This window comes from Mustelus asterias, chromosome 5 (assembly GCF_964213995.1).
Source record: "Mustelus asterias chromosome 5, sMusAst1.hap1.1, whole genome shotgun sequence".
Lineage (NCBI taxonomy): Eukaryota > Metazoa > Chordata > Chondrichthyes > Carcharhiniformes > Triakidae > Mustelus > Mustelus asterias.
The window spans coordinates 4,528,558-4,552,832 of record NC_135805.1 but is presented as its reverse complement, the minus strand read 5'-3'; the positions used below and the strand labels follow the sequence as shown (position 1 = coordinate 4,552,832).

Below are 24,275 nucleotides of genomic sequence, written 5' to 3'. Positions count from 1 at the left end.
CCAGTTTTCTGGTTTAATCTCTATAGAATTGTATGTCTTTGTCAGTGGAATACATTGTCTCCTTTTATCTGCCACTGTTTATCTAACATCAATTTACCCAGTCCATTTTTGTAAAGACAGTAGTTTGATAACACTATTTCACAGAATCTTGTGTAGAAGAAGGCCATTTGACCCATCAAGTCTGCACTGGCTTGCTGAAAGCATTCCAACTAAAATGCCTATCCCTGTAACCTTGCACAGATAACAATCCAATTCCCTGTTGAATACCTCAATCTTTGCTGCCTGGAAGTTTGTTCCAGACTCCAATCTTCAAGAACTCCAATTAGGTAGCATGGTCATAGTGGTTAGCACTGCTACCTCACAGCGTCAGGTGCTTGGGTCACTCTGTGTGGAGTTTGCATGTTCTCCCCATGTCTGTATGGGTTTCCTCCAGGTGCTCCAGTTTCCTCCCACAGTCTGAAAGATGTGCTGGTTAGGTGTATTGGCCATGCTAAATTCTCCCTCGGCATGCCCACCAGGTGCTGGAGTAAATTCATTGCGGTAAGCCTACTTGTAACACTAAAAATTCTTCCTCCTCACTTCTGTGGGATTTGGGTCTACACATTGGGAAAAATCAGATGGACAGCACATTTTTGAGCCAACCAGAGCAAGCTGTACTAGGCCTGGTATTGTACAATGAGTTGAGATTAATAACCTTGTCGTGAAGGCACCCCCAGGTCGCAGCAATCATGATTGCATTTTATATTGTTTGAAGGAGAGAAACAAGAAACAGATCAGTAGAGGATCAATGAAGATGGATAGTAGAGTTTTGATAGATGTAAACATTGGTTCCGGAGTGCATCTGGGGAATTGATGATAGAAGGTAGGACCATGATGGGTGAATTGGGACTTTCAGTCTTTACTAATGAGGACAGAAGTAGCTTTAAATCAGAAAAAGGGAGGGGGAAACGCAGGAAAATTGGTTGCCGCATTGGTGGCTAGATGGGTGGAGAACTGGCTTGGTCACAGAAGTATATTGTTTGTATCTTAAAGACTTGATTAGCTGTAAGTGTTCGCATTACAACCACTATTCATGTAAATTGAGTCTGTGTCTTTATATGCCCTGTTTGTGAACAGAATTCCCACTCACCTGAAGGGGCTTGGAGCTCCGAAAGCTTGTGTGGCTTTTGCTACCAAATAAACCTGTTGGACTTTAACCTGGTGTTGTTAAACTTCTTACTTGGTCACAGAAGACAGAGGGTGGTAGTGGAAGGGTCTTTTTCCGGCTGGATGTCTGTGACTAGTGGTGTTCTGCAGGGCTCTGTATTGGGACCTCTGCTGTTTGTGATTTATATAAACGATCTGGAAGAAGGTGTAACTGGGGTGATCAGTAAGTTTGCGGACGACACAAAACTGGCAGGACTTGCAGATAGTGAGGAACATTGTCAGAGGCTACAGAAGGATATAGATAGGCTGGAAATTTGGGCAAAGAAATGGCAGATGGAGTTCAATCCTGATAAATGCAAAGTGATGCATTTTGGTGGGAATAATGTAGGGAGGAGCTACACGATAAATGGAAGAACCATAAAGGGTGTAGAGATGCAGAGGGACCTGGGTGTGCAAGTCCACAGATCTTTGAAGGTGACGTCACAGGTGGAGAAGGTGGTGAAGAAGGCATATGGCATGCTTGCCTTTATAGGACGGGGCATAGAGTATAAAAGTTGGGGTCTGATGTTGCAGATGTATAGAACGTTGGTTCGGCCGCATTTGGAATACTGCGTCCAGTTCTGGTCGCCACACTACCAGAAGGACGTGGAGGCTTTGGAGAGAGTACAGAGGAGGTTTACCAGGATGTTGCCTGGTATGGAGGGGCTTGGTTATGAGGAGAGATTGGGGAAACTGGGGTTGTTCTCCTTGGAAAGACGGAGGATGAGGGGAGACTTAATAGAGGTGTATAAAATTATGAAAGGCATAGATAGGGTGAACGGTGGGAAGCTTTTCCCCGGGTCGGTGGTGACGTTCACGAGGGGTCATAGGTTCAAGGTGAAGGGGGGGAGGTTTAACACAGATATCAGAAGGACATATTTTACACACAGGGTCGTGGGGGCCTGGAATGGGTTGCCGGGCAAGGTGGTGGAGGCGGACACACTGGGAACGTTTAAGACTTATCTAGACAGCTATATGAATGGAGTGGGAATGGAGGGATACAAAAGAGTGGTCTAGTTTGGACCAGGGAGCGGCACGGGCTAATTGTTCTTTGTTTCTCGTTTCAAGGCTTCATTCTATGATCATCTTGCTGGTGCCAGTACAGAGCGAGACTGCGGATAGTTGGGAACCTGTCTCGGGGGCAGGGAATTCATATGGTGTTCGTGGAAGTGGAAATGACTAGGGTTGGGAAGCATTTTCCGATCAGGGCCAGTGTGATCTCCTGGACTCGTTTCGATCGCCTCGGGGGTCGGAGAGGAATTTCCCAGATTTTCTTTCCCCATATTGGCTCTGGGTTTTCGCCTCTCCCTGGAGATCACATGGTCTGGAATGGGGGGGTGGGGGTGAGTTACTAGGTTGTGATGAACAAAGCATCGTAGCTGTGAGGGACAGCTCGGTGGATAGGATATTAGTATGTAGATAGGCTGGAAAATTGGGTGGGGATCCTGGATTCAGGATTCAATGCTGGACCGGGGAGTGGCGCGGGCTTGGAGGGCCGAAGGGCCTGTTCCTGTGCTGTATTGTTCTTTGTTCTTGTTCTTTGATGCATTTTGGTAGAACTAACATAGGGGGGAGCTATACGATAAATGGCAGAACCATAAAGGGTGTAGATACGCAGAGGGACCTGGGTGTGCAAGTCCACAGATCCTTGAAGGTGACGTCACAGGTGGAGAAGGTAGTGAAGAAGGCATATGGCATGCTTGCCTTTATAGGACGGGTATAAAAGTTGGGGTCTGATGTTGCAGTTGTATAGAACGTTGGTTCGGCTGCGTTTGGAATACTGTGTCCAGTTCTGGTCGCCACACTACCAGAAGGACGTGGAGGCTTTAGAGAGAGTGCAGAGGATGTTTACCAGGATGTTGCCTGGTATGGAAGGGCTTAGTTATGAGGAGCGATTGGGTAAACTGGGGTTGTTCTCACTGGAAAGACTGAGGATGAGGGGTGACCTAATAGAGGTGTATAAAATTATGACGGGGTGAACGGTGGGAAGCTTTTTCCCAGATCGGTGGTGACGTTAACGAGGGGTCATAGGTTCATGAGGAGGTGGGAAGAGGGAGGGGGGGGGGGGGGGGAGGTTTAACACAGATATCAGAAGGACATATTTTACAGAGGGTGGTGGGGGCCTGGAATGCGCTGCCGGGTAAGGTGGTGGAGGTGGACACACTGGGAACGTTTAAGACTTATCTAGATAGCCACATGAATGGAGGGATACAAAAGAATGGTCTAGTTTGGACCAGGGAGTGGCGTGGGCTTGGAGGGCTGAAGGGCCTGTTCCTGTGCTGTATTGTTTTGAACCAATGGAGTCTGCAGGCTGGCGATCCACTTTCTGGGTGGACTTCACCAGAAGGTCTTGAAAGAAAGTAGCTAATGCAATAGTTATATGCACAGCACAAAGTGGCCCTTTGACCATCATGCATCTATCTACAGTCTGATCCCATTTCCCAGCACTTGGTCTGTAGTCCCGTGTTTTCAAGAGCTTATCTAAATGCTGCTGCAGGGTTCCTGCCTCCTCTCCCTTTTCAGGCAATGAATCAGATTCCCACTACCATCTGGGTGACTCCAATCCTCCAAATCTCCTGCTCCTTACCGTAAATCTATACCCCTGGTTATTGACCCCTTTACACCTCCAATCTGGTCTCTTCCCCTGCCAGATATTATCTTGGTGAACCTCCTCTACCCTTGTGCAATCAATCCTCCTTCCGATGATGACCAGAACTGCACATACTCTAGCTATGGCCTATTTTATACTGCTCCATCATAACCTCCCTGCTCATATTCTATGCCTTGGCCAATAAAGCCAAGTATTCCATATGCCTTAAACATGCACTCCAAGGTCCCTTGGTCCTCTGTACTTCTAGTACCCTACTGCCCACTGATGCATTGGTTTTTCCCAAAATTCCCTAGATTAGATTTTTCATGGGATGTCCGTGTCACTGACTGACAAGACTATCATTTGTTGTCCCTTTCTGCCCATGAACTGAGTGGCTTGCTAGGCCATTTCAAGAGTGTAGTGAGTCAACAATATTGCTATTGGTCTGGAGTTGCATGTCGTTCAAGACCAAGTAAAGATGGGTTTCCCTGAAGGACATTAGTGAACCAGATGTTAATGATTTCATGGTCATCACGAGACTTTGAAATCAATAAAAATCCAGAATTAAAATTTCAGCATCTGTGTTGAGATTCAAATCTGGTCCCCAGAGCATTACCCAGGACTATCCATGCGTCCAGTGAGAATTCCACTGCTGTTGCCTCCCCTTAGCAAATGTCTATCCAAAAGGAGGGAGACAAAAGGAAACTACGGGCCAGTTAGCCTAATCTGTCATGGGTAAAATGTTAGAAGCCATTATTAAAGATGTTATAGCATGTTCAGGGCAATCTGGCAGAGTCTATATGGTTTTGTGAAAGGAAATTGTGTGTATGGAGTTGGAAGGAGGGATGTGGATAAGGGGAAGATAAAGAAACGGATGTCATTGTACACATTGGTGCAAATGACGTAGATAGGAAGAGCAGGGGGATCCTATGAGAGCAATTCAGGGAGTTGGGAAATAGACTAAAAAGTAGGGCCTCCAGGGTGGCCATCTCTGGGCTGCTCCCAATGCCTTGTGCCAGTGAGGCTAAGAATAGGGAGTTAGTACAATTGAATGCTTGGCTAAAGGACTGGTCCAGGAGGGAGGGCTTCATTTTCTAGATCAATGGGAAGTTTTCAGGAGAGGATGGCACCTGTACAAGAAGGATGGGTCACAACTAAGTTGGAAGGGCACGAATATCCTGGCTGGGAGTTTTGCTAGTGCAGTTCGGGGGGGGGTTTAAACTAGTATGGCAGGGGGGTGGGGATCAAAATATTAGGTCTACAAGTGTAGAGGCTGGAGATGAGCTTGGGGCTGGGACAAGGCTGGCAAAGAAGAAGAGCACTCTGGGGGAGGATGACCTCACTGGGTCTGGAGTGCTTATACTTCAATGCAAGGAGCGTAGCAGGTAAGACAGAAGAACTTGGGGCTTTAATGCTCACGAGGAATTTGGATGTGGTTGCGGTGACAGAGACTTGGTTGAAAGAGGGACAGGACTGGCAGCTGAATATCCCGGGGTACAAGTGTTTTAGGCAAGACGCAGGAGGGGCCAAAAGAGGGGGGGGGGGGAGTAGCAGTATTAGTTGGAGAGCATATTACAGCGGTGCAGAGGGAGGACAATTCAGAGGGGTCGTGTAACGAGTCACTCTGGATGGAGCTTAGAAACAGGAAGGGTGCAGTCACTATATTGGGGGTATACTACAGTCCCCCCAATAGCCCAAGGGAAGTGGAAGAACGGATATGTCAGGAGATGCTGGATAGGTGCAGGAAAAATAGGGTTGTTGTAGTGGGAGACTTCAATTTCTCTGGTATAGACTGGAAATCGCTGAGAGCAGGGACTCTGAATGGGGAGGAATTTGTAAAATGCATACAGGAGGGTTCTTTGGAACAATATGTAGATAGCCCGACTAGAGAGGGGCTATACTGGACCTAGTACTGGGGAATGAACCCGGTCAGGTCTTCAAAGTTTTGGTAGGGGAACATGTGGCAAATAGTGACCACAATTCTGTTAGCTTTAGGATAGTGATGGAAAAGGATGAGTGGTGTCCCAAGGGTAAGGTGTTGGATTGGGGGAAGGCTAACTTTAGTGGGATTAGGCAGAAATTGGCAGCTCTTGATTGGGAGAGGCTGTTTGAGGGTAAATCCACATCTGGCATGTGGAGTATTTTAAGGAACAGTTGTTAGGGATGCAGGACAGGCATGTGCCTGTAAAAAAGGATAGGATTCGAGAACCGTGGATAACCAGGGAAATTGAGGGACTGGTCAAAAAGAAAAGAGGCGCAGGCAGCTAAAAACAGAGGGAGCTCTGGAGGAATACAAAAAAAGTAGGAAAGAACTCAAACGAGGAATTAGAAGGGCAAAAAGGGGTCATGAAATGTCCTTGGCAGACAGGATTAAGGAGAATCCCAAGGCATTTTATTCATGCGTTAGGAACAAAAGGGTTGTCAGGGAAAAAATCGGACCTCTCGGGGACAAAAGTGGGGAATTATGCTTGGAGCCCAAAGAAGTTGGGGAGATCCTAAATGAATACTTTGCGTTGGTATTCACAAAGGAGAGGGATGTGTTGACTGGGAGTGTCTCGGAGGGGAGTGTTGACCCGTTAGAGAAAATCTCCATTACAAGGGAGGAAGTGTTAGGTTTTTAAGGGAATATAAAGACTGACAAATCCCCAGGGCCTGATGGAATCTATCCAAGGCTGCTCAGGGAGACGAGAGATGAAATTGCTGGGCCTCTGACGCAAATCTTTGTCTCGTCACTGGACACAGGTGAGGTCCCAGGGGATTGGAGGATAGCTAATGTGGTCCCGTTATTTAAGAAGGGTAGGAAGGATAACCCGGGTAATTATAGGTCGGTGAGCTTGACGTCTGTGGTGGGGAAGATGTTGAAGATTCTAAGAGATAGGATGTATGCGCATTTAGAAAGGAATAAACTCATTGACGATAGTCAGCATGGTTTTGAGAGGGAGGTCATGCCTCACTAACCTGGTGGAGTTTTTTGAAGAAGTGACTAGAATGGTTGATGAGGGAAGGGCTGTGGATGTCGTCTATATGGACTTTAGTAAAGCGTTTGACAAAGTACCTCCTGGTAGGCTGGTGCAAAAGGTTGGATCTCATGGGATAAAGGGGGAGGTGGCTATATGGGTGGAGAACTGGCTTGGTCACAGAAGACAGAGGGTGGTAGTGGAAGGGTCTTTTTCCGGCTGGAGGCCTGTGACTAGTGTTCCGCAGGGCTCTGTATTGGGACCTCTGCTGTTTGTGATTTATATAAATGATCTGGAAGAAGGTGTAACTGGGGTGATCAGTAAGTTTGCGGACGACACAAAATTGGCAGGACTTGCAAATAGTGAGGAGCATTGTCAGAAGCTACAGAAGGATATAGATAGGCTGGAAATTTGGGCAAAGAAATGGCAGATGGAGTTCAATCCTGATAAATGCGAAGTGATGCATTTTGGTAGAACTAATGTAGGGAGAAGCTATACGATAAATGGCAGAACCATAAAGGGTGTAGATACGCAGAGGGACCTGGGTGTGCAAGTCCACAGATCCTTGAAGGTGACGTCACAGGTGGAGAAGGTAGTGAAGAAGGCATATGGCATGCTTGCCTTTATAGGACGGGGCATAGAGTATAAAAGTTGGGGTCTGATGTTGCAGTTGTATAGAACGTTGGTTCGGCCGCATCCGGAATACTGTGTCCAGTTCTGGTCGCCACACTACCAGAAGGACGTGGAGGCTTTGGAGAGAGTGCAGAGGAGGCTTACCAGGATGTTGCCTGGTATGGAGGGGCTTAGTTATGAGGAGAGATTGGGTAAACTGGGGTTGTTCTCCCTGGAAAGACGGAGGATGAGGGGAGACTTAATAGAGGTGTATAAAATTATGAAAGGCATAGATGAGGTGAACGGTGGGAAGCTTTTCCCCAGGTCGGTGGTGACGTTCACGAGGGGTCATAGGTTCAAGGTGAAGGGGGAGGTTTAACACAGATATCAGAAGGACATATTTTACACAGAGGGTGGTGGGGGCCTGGAATGCGCTGCCGGGCAAGGTGGTGGAGGCGGACACACTGGGAATGTTTAAGACTTATCTAGATAGCCACATGAGCGGAGTGGGAATGGAGGGATACAAAAGAATGGTCTAGTTTGGACCAGGGAGCGGCATGGGCTTGGAGGGCCGAAGGGTCTGTTCCTGTGCTGTATTCTTTGTTCTTTGGATGTGATGTCAGGCATTTGAGATGCCACGTCAGTTTAAAATATAAGCTCCTGGTATCGGGAGTAACATGTTTTGAAGATTGGTTAACGAACAGGAAAGTTGACACAAATGGGTCTTGTAGAGGTTTGATTTATTATTGTCACTTGTATTAGTATACAGTGAAGTGTTTTTTTCATGCTTTACAGATGAAGCATGCTGTTCAGAATGAAATGAGTGCAGAATGTAGTTAGTCATAACTGGCATGTAGAGAAAGATCAACTTAATGCAGAGTGCCATAGAATCAGTGCTGGAGCCTCAACTTAGTCAGATTTTTACAGCGCAAGAGGCCCTTTAGCCTATTGTCTGCACTGGCTATCAAGCACCTACCTATTCTAATCTCATTTTCATTTCCCATTTGCAATAAATTGACTTTCAAAACACTGGCAAATGTCAAATTGGATTGCAGCAGGATCTGGTGTCCTAATGCATGAATTACAATGCTAATATACAGACAGTAATTAAAGTTGTTGTTTATTGGGAGGGGATTGATGACAAAAGTAGGGAGGTTGCCTGTTGTGAAGGGCATTGATGAGGCTACCTCTGGAGTATTGTTGCAGTATTGATCTCCAGGAAAGGCGTAAATAAACTAGAAACAGTTCTGAGAAGGTTCACTAGACTAATATCAGGAATTGACTGCTTGTCCTGAGGAAAAGTTTGGTTTGTATCCATTATAGAGTTTTGAGTAAGATTGAAAAGATCCTGAGGAGTAATAACAGTGGATGTTTCCTCTTGGAGAATCTCTAGAGGGGTCACTCATAAGACAGCTGAGAATGTTTTTGAGGTTGAGTCTCTGGGACTCTCTTCACAGTAGAAGCATTGAGCATTTTTAAAGCAGAGTTAGATTCTTGATTCACAATGAAGGGGGTGCAAGATTCAGCGGTAGGCAGGATGGGGTTACAATCATCAGCCATGATCGTATCGAATGGAAGAGCATGCTTGAGTAGCCTACTCCTGTATGTGCTCCATTTGTCCATTATTTTGTCCCTCTAGTTCTTGAGTGGAAACAGGTTTCTTACTACTACTGTCCTTGCCCATCAGGATCTTTAATATCTCTCAAGTCTCCTTGTAGCCACCTTTCTCCAAGGATAACAGTCTTGAACTATCCAATCTATCCTCCTATTCCTGGGATCACTCCCTCACTTAAAACTGGCAGCAGTTCTCCAGCTGAGGCCTAACTAGTGTCTAGTTCAACCGACCACCTCACTGTTGTACTTGATGCTTCTATTCTTAAATACTAAGCTTTAACTGCTCTCTCAACATTCCCTGCCATCTTCAATGACTTGTGTACATGTACACCACACAATCCCTTTGTTCCTGCACCTCTTATCCTTTGTACATTCTCTGTCCTTCCTGCGAAAGTGAATTGTGTCTCATTTACAATTCACATTGAACATCTGTCACTTGGTGGATTAGGCAAACGTGTTGATGCTTTCAATCTTCACATCAGACCACAGTCCTCCAATTCTGCTTTTTAAAGCAGCTGATACAGAAGTGCTGCGTTACAGTCTCTTCCTAAGTTCCTTTACTTGCCTTGATATTAGCTGAGTATTTGTACACTTTTTCTGGTCTAGCTGCAGCAAGTAGAGATGGTCAACATTCTTTGGGTGGATTAATTTTTGTAAAATGTGCAAGGGGCCATGTATTAAGCACTGTTGATCCTTGGAAGTCTCCTGATTGAGTTCTGCATTTACAGTGGGAGGTATGCAAGTTGGCTATTTCAAATGCTTTAGGAAAATGTATTCCTTAAGATGTCCAAGTCTCCTGTAAGCTGACATCTCTGATGGGTATTGACCCAATTTTTAGCTTGGCTTCTTAATCACTTTTTTTTTGAGGCTTCAATATTGGCACAGTCAGGCTATATGTAAAATGGGCAATTTTATGTCCAAATACCCCTCACTCCTCTCCTCTTTCCCCCCCCCCCCCCAAGAGAACTATTGATGTACAAAATATTTTATTGATAAAAGAAATGTTTTGCAAGAAATTTGAAAAATAAGGCAATTAAACAGTGCAGCTGAAGTTAAATGTTGGTATCAAAGTTGCTTTTAAACTTTACAAAATGCTACTATATTGAAATTGAAGTGAGCAATGCAGAACATTAAATTACACAATGAGCCAATAATAGGATTAACTGTTTAAAAGAAATAGGCAACAAAACAATTTCAACAAACCCAGCAAACCATTGATCTGTCTTCACTTTGTGAAACTGCTGTTTGAAAACTCTGCCTTATTTGGCATTCCCTGTGTAAGGTGGCATGGGGCTGGGCTCGAGTCCTCCTGCACCCTGCTGGGGCCTGTGGAGATTGTCCCACTGAAGGTGCTGTTGCTACCATTCAGAGTTGAAATGCAATTTTTGAATGTGGGCAAGTATTTGGCCTATGGTTTTCTGCTGCTAATCAATTATGGGCCATTATGTTGTCTCAAACTATAGTTTCCTGGCTACCACTGTCTTTTTAAAGGCTGTAATATTTGCAGTTCTCCAGTCTTCTGGCACCACCCCTGTATCTAAGACTGGATAATTATTGCCAGCGCCTCCTTGAGATTTCCACACTCCCTCAATATCCTTGGATGCATCTCATGTTGTCCTGCTGCCTTATCATGAGATGGCCTTTCTTATACTTATTAGTTGTAAATTCCTTTAATGTGCCAGTTACCACCACTCTCCTCCACCTGGGTAGTATCTTTATTAGGACAGATGCAAAGTACTTATTTAATGCCTCCACACACAAGTCTGTTTCATGGGTCCCCCATTAGTAACTTGCTATTTCTTCCAAATCTTCTACACCTTGATTTTCTGATCCTGATCATTTTGTTCCAATCCCAGCTGATGCTACACAGTTGGGTCCCAGAGTGGAACCCAGTCTCTAGTTTAGAGATGTGAATGAACATTTACAAGACCTGGTGATTAATTTGACATGTCAGGAATAAAACATTCCTTGAAGATGAACTATAGTACAACACTCCTTCACCCCAGCTGTACCTTTACACATTTGTAAGGATAGAACATAGAACAGTACAGCACAGAACAGGCCCTTCGGCCCACGATGTTGTGCCGAGCTTTATCTGAAACCAAGATCAAGCTATCCCACTCCCTACCATCCTGGTGTGCTCCATGTGCCTATCCAATAACCGCTTAAATGTTCCTAAAGTGTCTGACTCCACTATCACTGCAGGCAGTCCATTCCGCACCCCAACCACTCTCTGCGTAAAGAACCTACCTCTGATATCCTTCCTGTATCTCCCACCATGAACCCTATAGTTATGCCCCCTTGTAATAGCTCCATCCACCCGAGGAAATAGTCTTTGAACGTTCACTCTATCTAGCCCCTTCATCATTTTATAAACCTCTATTAAGTCTCCCCTCAGCCTCCTCTGCTCCAGAGAGAACAGCCCTAGCTCCCTCAACCTTTCCTCATAAGACCTACCCTCCAAACCAGGCAGCATCCTGGTAAATCTCCTCTGCACTCTTTCCAGCGCTTCCACATCCTCCTTATACTGAGGTGACCAGAACTGCACACAATATTCCAAATGTGGTCTCACCAAGGTCCTGTACAGTTGCAGCATAACCCCACGGCTCTTAAACTCCAACCCCCTCTTAATAAAAGCTAACATACTATAGGCCGCCTTCACAGCTCTATCCACTTGAGTGGCAACCTTTAGAGATCTGTGGATATGAACCCCGAGATCTGTGGATATGAACCCCAAGATCTCTCTGTTCCTCCACAGTCTTCAGAACCCTACCTTTGACCCTGTAATCCACATTTAAATTAGTCCTACCAAAATGAATCACCTCACATTTATCAGGGTTAAACTCCATTTGCCATTTTTCAGCCCAGCTTTGCATCCTATCTATGTCTCTTTGCAGCCTACAACAGGCCTCCACCTCATCCACTACTCCACCAATCTTGGTGTCATCAGCAAATTTACTGATCTACCCTTCAGCCCCCTCCTCTAAGTCATTAATAAAAATCACAAAGAACAGTACAGCACAGGAAACAGGCCCTTCGACCCTCCAAGCCTGTGCCGCTCCTTGGTCCAACTAGACCAATCGTTTGTATCCCTCCATTCCCAGGCTGCTCATGTGACTATCCAGGTAAGTCTTAAATGATGTCAGCGTGCCCGCCTCCACCACCCTACTTGGCAGCGCATTCCAGGCCCCCACCACCCTCTGTGTAAAAAACGTCCCTCTGATGTCTGAGTTATACTTCGCCCCTCTCAGCTTGAGCCCGTGACCCCTCGTGATCGTCACCTCCGACCTGGGAAAAAGCTTCCCACTGTTCACCCTATCTATACCCTTCATAATCTTGTATACCTCTATTAGATCTCCCCTCATTCTCCGTCTTTCCAAGGAGAACAACCCCAGTCTACCCAATCTCTCCTCATAGCTGATCCCTGCGGCACTCCGCTAGCAACCTGCCTCCTATCCAAAAATTTTCCATCCACCACCACCCTCTGTCTTCGATCAGACAGCCAGTTACCTATCCCATCGGCCAACTTTCCCTCTATCCCACACCTCCTCACTTTCATCATAAGCCGACCGTGGGGGACCTTATCAAATGCCTTACTAAAATCCATGTGTATGACATCAACTGCCCTACCTTCATCAACACACTTAGTTACCTCCTCAAAAAATTCTATCAAATTTGTGAGGCACGACTTGCCCTTCACGAATCCGTGCTGACTATCCCGGATTAATCCGCATCTTTCTAAATGGTCGTAAATCCCATCTCTAAGGACCTTTTCCATCAATTTACCAACCACCGAAGTAAGACTAACCGGTCTATAATTACCAGGGTCATTTCTATTCCCTTTCTTAAACAGAGGAACAACATTCGCCATTCTCCAGTCCTCTGGCACCATCCCCGTGGACAGCGAGGACCCAAAGATCAAAGGCTCTGCGATCTCATCCCTTGCCTCCCAAAGAATCCTAGGATACATTTCATCAGGCCCAGGGGACTTATCGACCTTCAGTTTATTCAAAACTGCCAGGACATCCTCCCTCCGAACATCTATTTCCTCCAGCCTATTAGCCTGTAACACCTTCTCTTCCTCAAAAACATGGCCCCTCTCCTTGGTGAACACTGAAGAAAAGTATTCATTCATCACCTCGCCTATCTCTACTGACTCCATACACAAGTTCCCACGACTGTCCTTGACCGGCCCTAACCTCACCCTGGTCATTCTTTTATTCCTCACATAAGAGTAAAAAGCCTTGGGGTTTTCCTTGATCCGACCCGCCAAGGACTTCTCGTGTCCCCTCCTAGCTCTCCTAAGCCCCTTTTTCAGCTCATTCCTTCCTAACTTGTAACCCTCAATCAAGCCATCTGAACCTTGTTTCCTCATCCCTACATAAGCTTCCCTCTTCCTTTTCACAAGACATTCCACCTCTTTCGTGAACGCAAGTTACCAAATATATTGTACTTTGTCCATGTAAACCAATAGGCAAAATGTGGCCTGACGCACCACTCTGAAACCAAGTGACAAATGCCACTCAATAACTTCTATAGATTTCTCATCCAATCACCCAACTACTTGGCTCAGTCAACTGATCTCACTGCAATGCTGACTTCCAGAGTTTCAAAACTCCATTCTTGGACAAACACTTTGACATCCTCTCCCATACTGAGGATCCACATCCAGGTTTCAACCCCTCCTTTCAGTATTCCTCTGCCTTGCACCGCCAGGTGCAATGAAGTTTCCAGTGTCAGGAACATATAGAACATAGAACATAGAAAGCCACAGCACAAACAGGCCCTTCGGCCCACAAGTTGCGCCGATCACATCCCCACCTCTAGGCCTATCTATAGCCCTCAATCCCATTAAATCCCATGTACTCATCCAGAAGTCTCTTAAAAGACCCCAACGAGTTTGCCTCCACCACCACCGACATCAGCCGATTCCACTCACCCACCACCCTCTGAGTGAAAAACTTACCCCTGACATCTCCTCTGTACCTACCCCCCAGCACCTTAAACCTGTGTCCTCTCGTAGCAACCATTTCAGCCCTTGGAAATAGCCTCTGAGAGTCTACCCTATCCAGACCTCTCAACATCTTGTAAACCTCTATCAGGTCACCTCTCATCCTTCGTCTCTCCAGGGAGAAGAGACCAAGCTCCCTCAACCTATCCTCATAAGGCATGCCCCCCAATCCAGGCAACATCCTTGTAAATCTCCTCTGCACCCTTTCAATGGCTTCAACATCTTTCCTGTAATGAGGTGACCAGAACTGCGCGCAGTACTCCAAGTGGGGTCTAACCAGGGTCCTATAAAGCTGCAGCATTATCTCCCGACTCCTAAACTCAATCCCTCGATTAATGAAGGCCAGTACGCCGCACGCCTTCTTGACCGCATCCTCCACCTGCGAGGCCGATTTAAGAGTCCTATGGACCCGGACCCCAAGGTCCTTCTGATCCTCTACACTGCTAAGAATGGTACCCTTCATATTATACTGCTGCTTCATCCCATTGGATCTGCCAAAATGGATCACCACACACTTATCCGGGTTGAAGTCCATCTGCCACTTCTCCGCCCAGTCTTGCATTCTATCTATGTCTCGCTGCAACTTCTGACATCCCTCCAAACTATCCACAACACCACCTACCTTGGTGTCGTCAGCAAACTTACCAACCCATCCCTCCACTTCCTCATCCAGGTCATTTATGAAAATGACAAACAGCAAGGGTCCCAGAACAGATCCCTGGGGCACTCCACTGGTCACTGACCTCCATGCAGAGAAAGACCCCTCCACAGCCACTCTCTGCCTTCTGCAGGCAAGCCAGTTCTGGATCCACAAGGCAACAGCCCCTTGGATCCCATGCCCTCTCACTTTCTCAAGAAGTCTTGCATGGGGGACCTTATCGAACGCCTTGCTGAAGTCCATATAGACCACATCCACCGCTCTTCCTTCGTCAATGTGTTTGGTCACATTTTCAAAGAACTCAACCAGGCTCGTAAGGCACGACCTGCCCTTGACAAAGCCGTGCTGACTACTTTTGATCATACTAAACTTCTCTAGATGATCATAAATCCTGTCTCTCAGGATCCTCTCCATCAACTTACCAACCACTGAGGTTAGACTCACCGGTCGGTAATTTCCCGGGCTGTCCCTGTTCCCTTTCTTGAATATAGGGACCACATCTGCAATCCTCCAATCCTCCGGAACCTCTCCCGTCTCCATCGACGATGCAAAGATCATCGCCAAAGGCTCCGCAATCTCCTCCCTCGCCTCCCACAGTAACCTGGGGTACATCCCATCCGGTCCTGGCGACTTACCAACCTTGATGCCATTCAATAGTTCCAACACATCCTCTTTCTTTATGTCCACATGCTCGATCCTTTCTGTCCTCCGCAAACCAGCAGTACAACCACCCAGATCCCTTTCCACCGTGAATACCGAGGTAAAGTATTCATTAAGCAGCTCCGCCATTTCTAACGGTTCCGCACAAACTTTTCTCCCTTCACCTTTTAAGGGTCCTATGCCTTCACATCTCATCCTTTTACTCTTGACATATTTGTAGAAAGCCTTGGGATTCTCCTTAATCTTGCCCGCCAAGGCCTTCTCATGACCCCTTCTCCCTCTCCTAATTTCCTTCTTAAGCTCCTTCCTACATCCCGTATACTCTAAATCCTTAACACCTCCTAGCTCTCTGAACCTTCTGTACGCCTCTCTTTTCTTATTCACCAGGTTCATCACAACCTTTGTGCACCACGGTTCCCGTACCCTACCAACACCCCCCTGTCTCATCGGAACGTTGTCATGCAGAGCTCCAGACAAACATTCCTTGAAAATCCTCCACTTTCCTTCGGTACTTTTCCCCAAGAATGCCTCCTTCCAATTTACCCGTCTAATTTCCTCCCTGATGACACTGTATTTCCCTTTACTCCAGAGAAACACTTTCCTAGCCTGCCTGATCCTATCTCTTTCCAATGCTATCGTGAAGGAGATAGAATTATGATCGCTATCCCCAAGATGCTCACCAGGAGACTGGTCATGCTGGCTATATGAGATGTGCAGGAGACCAGCACCTTGTATGTCTGACTTCACACCAAGCCAACTTTAATTTTTTCTTTAGCTCAGTCATTCTCTGCTTTAAGTTTTGTTACTTTGTTGTAACTGTCTTCCTGGGCTGTTTTTTCTGTCCCCACTCTTTTGGGAAATCTGTTCTTTGCAGTTGCCTCGTCCTGTCCAACCTCTCCTGGCTCTAGGTTACAAAAGTTTTATCTGTTCAGTGGTCCCTAGTTGCTAAGGAACAGCCTAGCTTTTTTTAAAGCCTGTAATTTCTTTTGCATCACAACTTTAATTGCAATCCAGGCAAAGCCATAGACTTGTAGCACCCATGTTTAACATGAAGCCAACTGCAGTTTTAACCCTTGGCACACATGCCAAGCACTTTGCTCTCAAAACAAGTATAAATTATTTAAACCTTTTAAACTGTCATTATTTCATCCTTCATGCAGCCCCACCCCTCTAATTCCTCTCATGTCACAGCCCCTCAAATGTTCAGTCCCTGGTTTTGCTCACTGAAACTGCATTCTATGGCTATCATGTGTCAGTTATCTATCTTGTTACAAGTGCTATGTGCATTGAACCTTTAGGGAGAAAAATGTAACCCCTTCCACTGTATGCAGTCTGACCTATGACTGGCTCCACTGTGGCCAAGCAAACCACTGCAAAAAATGAGGAAACAGCGACTATAAAATAGCTTGCCATCCCCGCCAGGCAATAGATGCTAGTGGCATGATATCTTTATCAAGCAATAGAACCAAATCTACAGAACTGAATTTAACTGTCAGCCCTGCAAATGTTTCATTTTCTTGCAGCAAATTGGAATCTGCTTCCACTACTGTGTGAAACATTGCATTCCAGAAGTCTAGCTGAGCAAATATTTCTCTTTAATCCACCTGTAGTATGTTAAAGTTTGTTTATTAGTCACAAGTAAGGCTTACATTAACACTGCAATGAAGTTCCCCAAGATTCAGTAGTCTGGTACTAAACAGTGGGTATGATGAATTTAAAATTGGAGCCATCTGTCCACCAGCTAAATTCTCTCTGGTTTGAATGTCTTTTAATATTGTATTTTCTACAGTAGTTTATCTGCCACCCCCACACCTGTTCTGTTGAAAACAGTGGTTTCTGTAGATATTTGTTTAGTATTTACTATTTGATTATGGATTTACTCAACCCAAACAGAAAATACTCTTTAGATTTGAAATAACTGCTGGCTGAGATGTAACTTAATTACTGACTAACAAGTAACTGCTCCAGATAATTCCCAAGCTTTAGCACTGAGCTCAATATTGTCATACTAGTGACTAACTGGTGTAGATTTTCTTATGTAATTCCATTTCTAGGCTCGAATACAATGAATATTGAAATTAGTGCATTGAATCACTTAATGTCTCTGCAGAATCAGTATTTGGCAATCTGACCTAAAAGCATCTAAACATGCTTCAGGTTATCTTGCAGGATTGTAATTTGTGAATCTGTTATTCCTCCAACCTATGCAAGTAGCCTTTGTCTCCCACTCTTCAGGGCAAGATTCATGTTGGCAGATTTCTTGCTTGTTTTATGCCTTCCAAGTTGAAATCTGGGTATGAAGGAACAAATCTCAATGTAGTATTGAGTGCAAGATAGGGAAGGGACAAACAGTGGCAGATGAGATTCCTGGTATCTTCAATAGTCTCTGGATAACTAGGTCACTGATACCACTGTCATTGTCTCCCCTCTAATTCACAGCACTGAATGTTTTCCTGGGACAAGTAGCCAAGGAAGCAGGTTGTGTAAAGTAGTTAGCAACGACCAGTCCTGTTGGCTGTTTCCTCTCGTCTCCCTCATTGCAAGACAGTGGGTTAGTTCTCAATGGGTGTTTTCCTTGGTATATTTTCTGATGGTGACAAAGGGGAAGCAGTTATTAGTATTAAATTGAGTTGGCCAGTGCTGCAATCTTGGTATTATACCTATTGAGCAATTCAAATCTTTGACCTTTCGGTGTATAGACTAACTTTTAATTGGCATTTCCAGGACAATTGAACCTCTTAATTCCCAAGTATGTTCTTTGTAAAACTGGATCAGTTGAATGATCTCCCAATGCTTCACACTAACTGACTTTTTTTAATCTTTCAGCCAAGTACCCTGAGATTAAGTCGTTGATGGGCCCAGATCACAACCTGAAATGGATCGTCACGTTGATGGTGGCCATTCAGCTTTTGGCCTTTTACCTTGTGAAGGACTTGGACTGGAAGTGGGTGATTTTCTGGGCCTATGTATTTGGTGGGTGCTTCAACCATTCCATAACACTGGCCATCCATGAGATTTCTCACAATGCTGCCTTTGGGAACAAGCGATCACTGTTGAACCGTTACTTTGGCATGTTTGCAAACCTCCCTGTCGGCCTACCATACTCTATTTCCTTTAAGAGGTATCACATGGACCATCACCGCTACATGGGTGGGGATGGAATTGATGTGGACATTCCCACTGAGTTTGAGGGATGGTTTTTCTGCACCAGATTCAGGAAACTGTTTTGGGTCATTCTTCAGCCACTTTTCTATGCTATCCGCCCATTGTGCATCAACCCCAAACCCATCACTTACCTGGAGATCACCAATCTGATTGTTCAACTCGCCTTTAATCTGCTGCTTTATTACTTTTGGGGAATGAAATCTGTTGTGTACATGTTGTCAGGGTCCCTCCTTGGCATGGGTCTACATCCCATCTCTGGGCACTTCATTGCTGAACACTACATGTTTCTGAAGGGTCATGAAACCTATTCTTATTATGGACCCCTCAATCTAATCACCTTCAATGTTGGATATCACAATGAGCACCATGACTTTCCCAGCGTTCCAGGATGCCGGCTTCCTCAAGTGAGTATTTTGTTTGTCTCAAACACAGGTGTGATCTAAATGTCTTAAGTGGCAAGCCCTCCTCTTTATTGGCATTGAAATTTTAAAGCCTTGGCGCTCAACTTTGCTCGACCTTGTCTCTGATTCGGTTTTTCTTCAAACTCCTGAAAGTGCTTAGCAACTTTGTCAAAATGACTCTTCATCTCCTGAAAAGCTGTATCTTGAACTGTGGAGTACATTGGGCTTTTGACAAGGACCCATATGACTGACTTATGGGCTTTTTTTCTGGCTCAAGCTGGTTCCACAGGTCTTGGTACTAGGTCCCTGCTTTTTGTGGTATATTGGTGTGTGTATATATAAGGAAATGATCAAGTTTGTGGACACTGCAAATGGACTATGGGGAAGAGGGTTACTGTGGGGAGATGCGGAAGTGCTGGTCAGGAAAGTGGCAAATAGGAATTCAACCCATGGAAGTGAGGTGATGCATGTTGGAGCTATACAGAGCATTGGTTAGGCCAATGCTGCATGGGGTTCTGGTCATGCACTATGCAGAATGTACAAGGATATTGCAGGGATTGGGGAAACTGCAGCGAATTGAATAGGCTGAGATTATTCTCTTTGGAGCAGAGGAGCCTGGATAAGAGTAGAAGGGCCTATAATTTTAGCAGATGTCAGTGGTGAGGGGGCACAAATTGGAGATGGAACACTTTCATCCAAAGGGTTGTGGGAATCTGGAATGAGGCAGAATATGCACCTAAAGTCCTGTCCTCTGCAAGCTTACAGGCAAATGCTGGAAAATGGGTTGGGCTGTGTGGCTTGTTTCAACAGGCACAGAATATAGCAAAATTACTGTGAAAAGGGAGGAGTGGTAGTGTGTGAATCACTCATGAGAGCCAGAACAAGGGCCAAATGGTGTTCTGTTCTAACTATTCAGTGACTGTTCCAACCACATCAATGTGATCTGTATCAGTAATGCATCTGAAGAGCCAGCCAGGATACTGAACTGTCTGCCATTTCCTTCGATATCCATTCGGATTGTGTTCATGACTCCTAACCAGTGTTTCAATCAACTGCAGAAACAGCACTGTTAGTACACAAAGGACGTAGCAGTATAACCAGTGCAAATCCCAGAGTTAGACGCTCCTTGGTGTTTCTGATCAATTTGTTGCTGAAACCTGGAGCTTTCTGGCTAAGCCAATGCCATGGGGTTTGGGGAGTGTCTGGTCTTTCAGTTAAGAATCAGCCATGATCATATTGCTGGCAGAGCAGGTGTGAAGAGCCGCACAGCCTGTTTTCTATTTTTAGAGGCAACCTGTCAATAATGGGATCACTGCTAAAAGTAGTTGTAGTTCATTCTCTTTTTCCTCATGTCTAGCTAAGAATTCCAGGCTGTTGAATACACCCAAACCTGCTGATTGTTGGTATCTTGCCTCCTGAATAACACTCGAGGTGCCTATAACTGTATGCCCACAGCATTCAACTCCTCAATGGAAGTAAATTGGACCTTTATTTCCAATTTTGTTTTGAGTTCTGATCCATTAAGGTTCTGCTAACATTGGTGCTGTCTGAGATAGTAACTGAGCCCCACCTGATCCCCAGGAGCCTGAACATTACTGCGCAGTGACTAACATTTAAAGATCAGCCTTTCTGACTGCCTGCCTCCTGCCCTTTAGGTGAAGAAGATCGCTGCTGATTATTATGACGAGCTGCCTCACTATTCTTCCTGGGTGAAAGTACTGTACGACTTCATCATGGATGATACCATCAGCCCCTACTCGCGTGTTAAGAGAACTGTGAAAGATGCCAAACAGGACTAGGTGGAATGGATTGGAGTTGATTAAACTAGCTTAACTGCAGTGTTGTTTTTTTTTTTACAAGTCCTGTATTTTCAAGGCACAATGTGTTGTATTAAAATGTCTTTGCTAATGCACATTAGTTTATACAAACATTTGTAAATATTCAAATGGTTGAGTCAGCAAATATGACATGGTGTCTGTCAATTGTTTGCTAAACTGGTTTCTCCTTTTAATGCATCTATATCTTATCCCTCTGCCTTGTGATCTATTATTTTACTCTATCCCATTAAAAGCAAATGTAACCATAACCCTTGATGAAAGTGCCCCACTTTGGCCTACAGCAAAGGTGGGGGAAAGAAAGCAGATTGCTGTCCTAACTTCCAGATGGGTGGCTCTATCCTGACTTTAAAATGCTTCATCTGGAGCAGCTCCCCCACGCTGGCAAGTGAAGCAAAGTCCACAAATCTGGGAAAGGTGCCAGTGTAAGTCAGTGGTAAAAGTACAGTTCATAGTGCCACGTAAAGCTTGCAGCTGACTAATCTTCTGATCTTTGCCCAAGTTTAATTCTGCTGACTCCTCTTCCTGCATTGAAGATCAGGTAGTGCTTCTGTAAAACATGACTGGTTGATATTCTGAAACCATCTGGAACTGCTGTTTACCATTTGTCACTAACTATTATGATTACAATACACTTTGCTGTTAAATAAAATTGTTTTTTGTCTGTAACTTGGATCCATTTTGTTCCTAAACACGGCGCTAGGTGTGACCAGATCATGGTGTTTATGATACTACTTGCTGAGGTGAAGTAACTGGGGAGGCAGGCCTTTGGTAGAGAAATCTGTTACTGTGGAGAGGGGGTGGCAGTATTATAGGTTTTGTTTTTTAGTCCCAAGTAAGGCTGACATTAACATTGCATTGAAATTATTCTGAAATTCCTCCAGTCGTCATGCTCTGGCACCTGTTTGGATCAATGTACCGAATCAGATTGTGGGAAGAAAGCGGAGGAACCCCACACAGACAAGGACACCGTGCAGACTCCACAGTGACCCAAGCTGGGAATTTAACCCTGGTGCTGAGGCTGCAGTGCTAACCACTGCCATGGTGCTGCCCCGAGTGGTTGGCTCAGCTGCATGGGGGGAGGGGGGGCATGGCAATATTATGGTGGCTGGCTCTGCACAGTACAAGGTGAAGTGTGGCAGTATTATAGTGGCTCTGCACAGTACAAGGTGAGGTGTGGCAGTATTATAGTGGCTCTGCTCTGCTGCACAGTGCAGGGTGAGGGGTGGCAGTATTATAGTGGCTCTGCTCTGCACAGTGCAGGGTGAGGGGTGGCAGTATTATAGTGGCTCTGCTCTGCACAGTGCAGGGTGAGGGGTGGCAGTATTATAGTGGCTCTGCACAGTACAAGGTGAGGTGTGGCAGTATTATAGTGGCTCTGCTCTGCTGCACAGTGCAGGGTGAGGGGTGGCAGTACTATAGTGGCTCTGCTCTGCACAGTGCAGGGTGAGGGGTGACAGTATTATAGTGGCTCTGCTCTGCACAGTGCAGGGTGGGGAGTGGCAGTATTATAGTGGCTCTGCTCTGCACAGTGCAGGGTGAGGGGTGGCAGTATTATAGTGGCTCTGCTCTGCACAGTGCAGGGTGAGGGGTGGCAGTATTATAGTGGCTCTGCACAGTACAAGGTGAAGTGTGGCAGTATTATAGTGGCTCTGCACAGTACAAGGTGAGGTGTGGCAGTATTATAGTGGCTCTGCTCTGCTGCACAGTGCAGGGTGAGGGGTGGCAGTATTATAGTGGCTCTGCTCTGCTGCACAGTGCAGGGTGAGGGGTGGCAGTATTATAGTGGCTCTGCTCTGCACAGTGCAGGGTGAGGGGTGGCAGTATTATAGTGGCTCTGCTCTGCACAGTGCAGGGTGAGGGGTGGCAGTATTATAGTGGCTCTGCACAGTGCAGGGTGAGGGGTGGCAGTATTATAGTGGCTCTGCTCTGCACAGTGCAGGGTGAGGGGTGGCAGTATTATAGTGGCTCTGCACAGTGCAGGGTGAGGGGTGGCAGTATTATAGTGGCTCTGCTCTGCACAGTGCAGGGTGAGGGGTGGCAGTATTATAGTGGCTCTGCTCTGCACAGTGCAGGGTGAGGGGTGGCAGTATTATAGTGGCTCTGCTCTGCTGCACAGTGCAGGGTGAGGGGTGGCAGTATTATAGTGGCTCTGCTCTGCTGCACAGTGCAGGGTGAGGGGTGGCAGTATTATAGTGGCTCTGCACAGTGCAGGGTGAGGGGTGGCAGTATTATAGTGGCTCTGCACAGTGCAGGGTGAGGGGTGGCAGTATTATAGTGGCTCTGCTCTGCTGCACAGTGCAGGGTGAGGGGTGGCAGTATTATAGTGGCTCTGCACAGTGCAGGGTAAGGGGTGGCAGTATTATAGTGGCTCTGCACAGTGCAGGGTGAGGGGTGGCAGTATTATAGTGGCTCTGCTCTGCTCTGCACAGTGCAGGGTGAGGGGTGGCAGTATTATAGTGGCTCTGCACAGTGCAGGGTGAGGGGTGGCAGTATTATAGTGGCTCTGCTCTGCACAGTGCAGGGTGAGGGGTGGCAGTATTATAGTGGCTCTGCTCTGCTCTGCACAGTGCAGGGTGAAGGGTGGCAGTATTATAGTGGCTCTGCTCTGCACAGTGCAGGGTGAGGGGTGGCAGTATTATAGTGGCTCTGCTCTGCACAGTGCAGGGTGAGGGGTGGCAGTATTATAGTGGCTCTGCACAGTGCAGGGTGAGGGGTGGCAGTATTATAGTGGCTCTGCACAGTGCAGCGTGAGGGGTGGCAGTATTATAGTGGCTCTGCTCTGCACAGTGCAGGGTGAGGGGTGGCAGTATTATAGTGGCTCTGCACAGTGCAGCGTGAGGGGTGGCAGTATTATAGTGGCTCTGCACAGTGCAGGGTGAGGGGTGGCAGTATTATAGTGGCTCTGCTCTGCTGCACAGTGCAGGGTGAGGGGTGGCAGTATTATAGTGGCTCTGCACAGTGCAGGGTGAGGGGTGGCAGTATTATAGTGGCTCTGCTCTGCTGCACAGGGTGAGGTGTGGCAGTATTATAGTGGCTCTGCTCTGCACAGTGCAGGGTGAGGGGTGGCAGTATTATAGTGGCTCTGCTCTGCACGGTGCAGGGTGAGGGGTGGCAGTATTATAGTGGCTCTGCTCTGCTGCACAGTGCAGGGTGAGGGGTGGCAGTATTATCGTGGCTCTGCACAGTGCAGGGTGAGGGGTGGCAGTATTATAGTGGCTCTGCTCTGCTGCACAGGGTGAGGGGTGTCAGTATTATAGTGGCTCTGCTCTGCACAGTGCAGCGTGAGGGGTGGCAGTATTATAGTGGCTCTGCTCTGCACAGTGCAGGGTGAGGGGTGGCAGTATTATAGTGGCTCTGCTCTGCACAGTGCAGGGTGAGGGGTGGCAGTATTATAGTGGCTCTGCACAGTACAAGGTGAAGTGTGGCAGTATTATAGTGGCTCTGCACAGTACAAGGTGAGGTGTGGCAGTATTATAGTGGCTCTGCTCTGCTGCACAGTGCAGGGTGAGGGGTGGCAGTATTATAGTGGCTCTGCTCTGCTGCACAGTGCAGGGTGAGGGGTGGCAGTATTATAGTGGCTCTGC

The 24,275-nt window shown here is 46.3% G+C and overlaps 1 protein-coding gene across 1 annotated transcript in view; it reads left to right on the top strand.

Annotated features, from left to right (window-relative positions):
* The window catches only part of degs1 (delta(4)-desaturase, sphingolipid 1), a 37,839-nt gene extending 16,482 nt beyond the window's left edge, over positions 1-21,357 (top strand). The window contains exons 2-3 of the mRNA XM_078212137.1: positions 18,114-18,856; positions 20,509-21,357. Of these exons, the coding sequence (XP_078068263.1) occupies positions 18,114-18,856; positions 20,509-20,652 (887 nt within the window). The 3' untranslated portion in view covers positions 20,653-21,357. The remainder of the gene's footprint in view (positions 1-18,113; positions 18,857-20,508) is intronic.
* Positions 21,358-24,275: the final 2,918 nt, after the last annotated feature.